Raw genomic sequence first — 7,624 nt, 5'->3', positions numbered from 1 at the left:
TCTCTGCTTTCAAAAGACTGTAGTTGAAGTGGCGCGGGTTTTCAAGGGTGTTTTTACGGTTCTAGTGGCAGATTAACGACATTTCTGCATTATTAACAGGAGAAACACTCTTTTAAAAGGCTGTAGTTGAAGTGACGCGGGTTTTCAAGGGTGTTTTTACGGTTCTAGTGGCAGATTAACAACATCTCTGCATTATGAACAGGAGAAACACTCTTTTAAAAGGCTCTAGTTGAAGTGACGCGGGTTTTCAAGGGTGTTTTTACGGTTCTAGTGGCAGATTAACAACATTTCTGCATTATTAACAGGAGAAACACTCTTTTAAAAGGCTCTAGTTGAAGTAACGCGGGTTTTCAAGGGTGTTTTTACGGTTCTAGTGGCAGATTAACAACATCTCTGCATTATTAACAGGAGAAACACTCTTTTAAAAGGCTCTAGTTGAAGTAACGCGGGTTTTGAAGGGTGTTTTTACGGTTCTAGTGGCAGATTAACGACATTTCTACATTATTAACAGGAAAAACACTCTTGAGAAACCTGTTAAGTATATCTATGTGACTTTGAAAGACAGACACCACAGCGGTTCAGAATACACGCCTTGTTAATAAGCTATACTAGTTTTTTAATGATGTTTTTTTTTATGATTATAGTGACAAATTAACAAGATTAGTGGGTGTGTTTACTTTTCTAATGACAGATTGATACGGTTTTCTGCATTATGAGTCGGGGGGGGGGGAAACCTGCCTAGTCATCTTTCTGGCCTTGGGGGAAAACAGACGCGGTGAAATTATGTTTGAGAAAAGAGGAAAAAAATGTACGAAAAATAAACAGGGAAATATTTGAATTGTATAGAAGGAAAAAAAAAAAAAAAAGAAAAAAAGGTTGTTTTGAAGAACGAAAAAAAAGAAAAAAAATAGTTGAGGAAAATTTGAAGACAGACAGACACACAGACAGACAGACAACAAATAAAAATAATAATGATTAATAGACAGACAGACAGACGCAGTAGAAATATAAGGAAAGCAGTATAGATGAAATAATAATTGAAAGACCGTTGAAATAAAAAAAAAAGGAGAAAATAAATAAATAACAGACACACAGACAGACAGACAGAGACAGTAAAAATATAGAGAAAAAAAATAAATAAGAAATAATTGAGACCAGTTGAAATATAAAAAAAAGAGAAAATAAATAAATAAAAGAATAATAAGCGAGTAGACAGACAGACAGACTTAGAGAAAATAAATAGAAAAAAACAAAGGTTAAAGGAACGTATTAAATAACAAAAAAAAAAGAAATGATAAATAGATAAATAAATAAATAGAACAAAATAAATAAATAAAACCACTTTTGTTATGTTATGAAGTTTATTAAATCTTTGATCTCGTATTCTATTTTTCTATTATTATTATTTTTTTTTTTCAATCTTACATTTTCTTTATTTTCAAACAGTGACATACATATAGACAGACAACGATATAAATATTTCTCTTGCGTTTATCATTAATTATATTTTCTTCATTTCATTATTATTATTATTATTTTTCTACTTCATTTTCAGTCTATCGTTCTTTTAACTTTTCATTTCTGTGTATATTTTCAAATCTCTTGCCGTTCCTTTAAGAATTGCCCTGAGCTTTCGTGAATATTTTCCTTCTTTTTCTCCATTGATAATAATAAAGCTTAACATCGTCATTAATTAAAGGAATAACTTAGCTTATATGTTAAAATAGTAATAAGTATTTAAAAGTTATGCTATTATATAAAAAAAATAATTACTCACTCACTCTCTCACTCTCACATTCACACGAGATAAGAAATAAATTAAGAAATAAATAAATAAATAATTGTGATACTAAAATCTAAACAAAAAATATATATATATAAAAAAAAAAGTAGTAAATAAATAAGGGATAAATTACAACCTTGTGGAAACCTGAAGGAAAACAAATTATCGACATCAACAACAATAACAAATAAATGAACAACAACAACAACAACAACAACAGCAAAAAGATGAAATTAAAGTAAAAAAAAAAAAACTTAATAGCCTAACGAAAAAAAAAATAAATAAACAAAAAAAAAAATAAATAAATAAATAAATAAAATGAATGAAATACACAACTAAAAATACTAATTAATAAGAAAAAAAGGAATCATCTGTACAGTTCTATACAAAGTCTCTTGCAGCCCACATAATTATGATACAGTATAATACATCTTGTCGCACCCGCCATCTTGAGCGACCGGAAAGGCGGGAATGGTGTGTGGTTCCTTTAAGATAAACACGTGGAGGTTTGTTTATGCTATGAGAGAAGAAAAGTGATGAAATAATAATAAAAAATAATTGAAGAGGAAATAGAAATGAGGTTTTAATATGATATAAATAGATAGGAGCTGTGTGTGTGTGTATGAGAGAACGGAAGACGAAGAATGGTGTGTGGTTCCTTTAAGATAAACACGTGGAGGTTTGTTTATGCTATGAGAGAAGGAAAGTGATGAAATAATAATAAAAAATAATTGAAGAGGAAATAGAAATGAGGTTTTAATATGATATAAATAGATAGGAGCTGTGTGTGTGTGTATGAGAGAACGGAAGACGAAGAATGCTGTGTGGTTCCTTTAAGATAAACACACGGAGGTTTGTTTATGCTATGAGAGAAGGAAAGTGATGAAATAATAATAAAATTAATTGAAGAGGAAATAGAAATGAGGTTTTAATATGATATAAATAAATAGGAGCTGTGTGTGTGTGTATGAGAGAACGGAAGACGAAGAATGCTGTGTGGTTCCTTTAAGATAAACACGTGGAGGTTTGTTTATGCTATGAGAGAAGAAAAGTGATGAAATAATAATAAAAAATAATTGAAAAAGAAATAGAAATGAGGTTTTAATATGATATAAATAAATAGGAGCTGTGTGTGTGTGTGTGCGTGTGAGTGTTTCAAATCATGAACAACAAACAACAACAACAACAGTCAACTGAGAGTCTTAACAATAAAAAAAAAATACAAAAAAAACATAAAAAAAAACAGAAAACATTAAAAAAACACGACTTAGAAAAAATAAATCGGTTTTTTTATAAATTTCCTTAAGGGTTTTGAATAATGAGTAGGTCAGAGGTCAGGGTAGGTCACGTGGGGTCAGGGTAGGTCAGGGAGAGGTTAATGACACCCCAGCATGAGGTACTGTGCATAAAAGCCTTCCTCTTCCTTCTCGTTGCTGTCATCCGTGCAGACGCCAATGTGAATGGGCCCCGTCGCGTTGGCTGTGAAAGAAAGGGTTGGTTAGGCTGATAAAGGGTTGGAATCTGTTTATAAAGGGTTGGAATCTGTTTATAAAGGGTTGGAATCTGTTTATAGAGGCTTGGAATCTGTTTATAGAGGGTTGGAATCTGTTTATAGAGAGAATCTGTTTATAGAGGCTTGGAATCTGTTTATAGAGGGTTGGAATCTGTTTATAGAGGGTTGGAATCTGTTTATAGAGGTTTGGGATCTGTTTATAGAGAGAATCTGTTTATAGAGGCTTGGAATCTGTTTATAGAGGCTTGGAATCTGTTTATAAAGGGTTAGAATCTGTTTATAGAGGCTTGGAATCTGTTTATAGAGGGTTGGAATCTGTTTATAGAGGCTTGGAATCTGTTTATAGAGGCTTGGAATCTGTTTATAGAGGCTTGGAATCTGTTTATAGAGGGTTGGAATCTGTTTATAGAGGCTTGGAATCTGTTTATAGAGAGAATCTGTTTATAGAGGCTTGGAATCTGTTTATAGAGGCTTGGAATCTGTTTATAGAGGCTTGGAATCTGTTTATAGAGAGAATCTGTTTATAGAGGCTTGGAATCTGTTTATAGAGGCTTGGAATCTGTTTATAGAGAGAATCTGTTTATAGAGGGTTGGAACGTGTTTATAGAGGATTAGGTCTTTTATAGAGGGTTAGGTTAGGTCTATAGAGTGTTTGAGGTCTTTTCAGTAAGCGACATGGGTCTTAAAGCTGTTTTTTATGGTTTTAGTGACAGATTAACAAGTTTTCTACATTATAAAGAGAGTGAGAATCTGGTTGATCAGATTTGTGGACTTGGAAAATTAGTGGGTTTTTTTTTTTAAGGATGTTTTTGCGGTTCCAGTGACAGATTGACAAGATTCTGGTGTTTTTTGCGGTTCCAGTGACAGATTAACAAGATTCTGATGGTGTTTTTGCGGTTCCAGTGACAGATTAACAAGATTCTGATGGTGTTTTTTGCGGTTCCAGTGACAGATTAACAAGATTCTGGTGTTTTTTGCGGTTCCAGTGACAGATTAACAAGATTCTGATGATGTTTTTGCGGTTCCAGTGACAGATTAACAAGATTCTGATGATGTTTTTGCGGTTCCAGTGACAGATTAACAAGATTCTGATGGTGTTTTTGCGGTTCCAGTGACAGATTAACAAGATTCTGATGGTGTTTTTGCGGTTCCAGTGACAGATTAACAAGATTCTGATGGTGTTTTTGCGGTTCCAGTGACAGATTAACAACATTTCTGCATTATATCCCCAGAAACACCCTTGAGGACCTGGCTAGTCATCTCAGTGGCCTTGAAAAACAGACGTGGAGAGAGAGAGAGACAGAGAGACAAACAGAGAGAGAGAGAAAACGGAGAGAGATAGACGAACAAAGAGGGAGAGAGATAGACGAACAAAGAGAGAGAGAGAGAAAGAAAACGGAGAGAGATAGAGACGAACAGAGAGAGAGAGAGAAAGAAAACGGAGAGAAAGAGAGAAAACGGAGAGAGATAGAGACGAACAAAGGGAGAGAGAGAGAAAGAAAACGGAGAGAAAGAGAGAAAACGGAGAAAAAGAGAGCGCGAACTGTTTCAAAACCCATGTGTCAGTATCGCCTCGTCACTCACCAACGACGGACAGTTGCTGGTGATCCCCGCAGAACTTCATATGACTAACAGCCACATAGTCATCTGTACACTCCCCATACGTGTTGCCAAGGTCGAGCCGGTGGAAGTCGATACCAATGTCACAGTAGCCAGGCACATAGGCGAAGCAGATGGTATATTTCTGCGAGAGAGAGAGAGAGAGAGAGAGAGGGGGGGGGTCATAAAGGATAGAATAACATGGAGTCAATAAATTATAGGACCTTGCACATAAAAATAAGAAATATACTTCAGCTGACTTAGGTAATAGGCAAAAACCAGTAGGCCTACACGTGGCAGGCCCTGTACAAAACACACCTGTCAGTTTCCACCTGTCACCCCATCCACACACCTGTCTAGCCTTGCAAAACTCCCTATTGGCTCACCACTGACAGCCTGACTACTGAGTTCATTCCAGTTCATTCCAGTCCATTCCAGTCCATTCCAGTTCATTCCAGTTCATTCCAGTCCATTCCAGTTCATTCCAGTCCATTCCAGTTCATTCCAGTCCATTCCAGTCCATTTCAGTCCATTCCAGTTCATTCCAGTTCATTCCAGTCCATTCCAGTTCATTCCAGTCCATTCCAGTTCATTCCAGTTCATTCCAGTCCATTCCAGTTCATTCCAGTTCATTCCAGTTCATTCCAGTCCATTCCAGTTCATTCCAGTTCATTCCAGTCCATTCCAGTCCATTCCAGTTCATTCCACCCATTCCAGTTATCCAGCACCCTGTCTGTGAACCAATTCCTTCCTGTCTCTATTTAAAAACCAAACTTTATAAAACCTGAACCCGTTACTTGTCCTGCCCTGATTACTGACCCTGAGGACTTTAATTAGGACACCCTTAGGTCACCGGTACCTCCATCAGACCCCCTCTTAGTCACCCTTGTTCCCTTATGGCACTACAGCAACTGCACCCTGATTCCTGACACGCTGAAGGACAGAATGGGCGAACAGTGATATCAGACAAACACTGAAGGACCCAAGAAAACCCTAGGGTACCCCATGACACACCAAGAGACACCAGGACATACTACGACACATCAGGGCACATCAAGACACACTAGGATATTCTAAGACGCCGCACAATCTTACCTGGTTGTTTAGCATCATTCCTGGCGTCCCGTGGTAGTTAAACGAGCTGATTGACCCTGAAGTTTCCTTGTAATACTGAAGGCAGCGTGCGGGGGCCTTGCAGGGATTGGTCGCTTCAATAAAGGATACTTTTATCTTCCACCGCCTAGGGACGTGAAGACTGGACAGCAGCACCGCCAATTTGAAGGGTCCCTGGGAGTTGTCCACGTCGACGTACACTGTTTGGGGTAGTTAGGGGTAGTTAAGTTAAGTTAGGGGTAGTTTGGGGTAGTTAGGGGTAGTTAGGGGTAGTTAAGGGTAGTTAAGGGTTGTTAAGGTGTAATTGGGTTGTTTTTTTATAGTGATTTAAGGTGTTTTGGGGTAGTAGTTGGGTTTTTACGTGTTTTGTGAGGTTCTTAGATGGATAATGCAGTAGTGTGGGTGTTTTTGGGGAGTTTTTGGGGTGATAAGGGTTTTTTTAGGGAGTTTTCGTGGCTTTGTGGTGTTTTTGGGGTGATAAGATTCTGGGGTGGTTTTTTTTTTTAGTGATGTTATGGTTATTGACGTGTTTTTTTTTTTTTTCTTCTTTTGGGGAGGTAATGATGATTTTATGTCTCTTTCACTATTAACCTGTCCACCTCACTAGTGCAAGAGTTAACCAGTATTCTCAATCTTTCATCCCTCATTGGTAACCTCTGTCCACCTCACTAGTGCAAGAGTTAACCAGTATTCTCAATCTCTCATCTCTCATTGGTAACCTCTGTCCACCTCACCAGTGCAAGAGTTAACCAGTATTCTCAATCTTTCATCCCTTTCACTGGTAGATTCTACTCTGTCCACCTCACCAGTGCAAGAGTTAACCAGTATTCTCAATCTTTCATCCCTTTCACTGGTAGATTCTACTCTGTCCACCTCACCAGTGCAAGAGTTAACCAGTATTCTCAATCTCTCATCCCTTTCACTGATAAACTCTACTCTGTCCACCTCACTAGTGCAAGAGTTAACCAGTATTCTCAATCTTTCATCCCTCTCACTGGTAGATTCTACTCTGTCCACCTCACTAGTGCAAGAGTTAACCAGTATTCTCAATCTTTCATCTTTCACTGGTATATTCTACTCTGTCCACTTCATTAATGCAAGAGTTAACCCCCAAACTAATGCAAGAGTAAACCCAATCTTTCACCACCTCACAGCCCCATCTACTTACTGTGCTGCCCCGCGTTGTTGCCACAGAGGGTCGGAATATCGCATCCTGGGTTGGCGCCGTGTACAACAAATGTGTCATTGGTGCAGTCCCCTTGAGTGGGCCCGCTCAGCTCGAAGTCCACAAACTCCAGCAGAATTTGGCACGTCTGGGGAGAGTTAAGTTAGGTTAGGTTAGGTTAGGTTAGGTTAGGTTAGGTTAGGTTTGGTTAGGTTAAGTTTGGTTAGGTTAGGTTTGGTTTGGTTAGGTTAGGTTAGGTTGGGTTTGGTTTGGTTAGGTTAGGTTAGGTTAGGTTAGGTTAGGTTGGGTTAGGTTAGGTTAGGTTAGGTTAGGTTAGGTTAGGTTAGGTTAGGTTTGGTTAGGTTAGGTTAGGTTAAGTTAGGTTGGGTTTGGTTTGGTTTGGTTAGGTTAGGTTAGGTTAGGTTAGGTTAAGTTAGGTTAGGTTAGGTTA

The 7,624-nt window shown here is 37.7% G+C and overlaps 1 protein-coding gene across 1 annotated transcript in view; it reads right to left on the bottom strand.

Annotated features, from left to right (window-relative positions):
* Window positions 1-1,342: 1,342 nt before the first annotated feature.
* LOC135095399 (uncharacterized) overlaps window positions 1,343-7,624 on the bottom strand; it is a 16,423-nt gene continuing 10,141 nt past the window's right edge. Inside the window, exons 5-8 of the mRNA XM_063996205.1 lie at window positions 7,177-7,321; window positions 5,991-6,208; window positions 4,881-5,040; window positions 1,343-3,262 (exon numbers count right to left, since the gene is read on the bottom strand). Of these exons, the coding sequence (XP_063852275.1) occupies window positions 3,159-3,262; window positions 4,881-5,040; window positions 5,991-6,208; window positions 7,177-7,321 (627 nt within the window). The 3' untranslated portion in view covers window positions 1,343-3,158. The remainder of the gene's footprint in view (window positions 3,263-4,880; window positions 5,041-5,990; window positions 6,209-7,176; window positions 7,322-7,624) is intronic.

Source organism: Scylla paramamosain, chromosome 49 (genome assembly GCF_035594125.1).
Source record: "Scylla paramamosain isolate STU-SP2022 chromosome 49, ASM3559412v1, whole genome shotgun sequence".
NCBI classification, from domain to species: domain Eukaryota; kingdom Metazoa; phylum Arthropoda; class Malacostraca; order Decapoda; family Portunidae; genus Scylla; species Scylla paramamosain.
The sequence above is the reverse complement of the archived record's forward strand: the minus strand, read 5'-3'. Positions and strand labels throughout refer to the sequence as shown.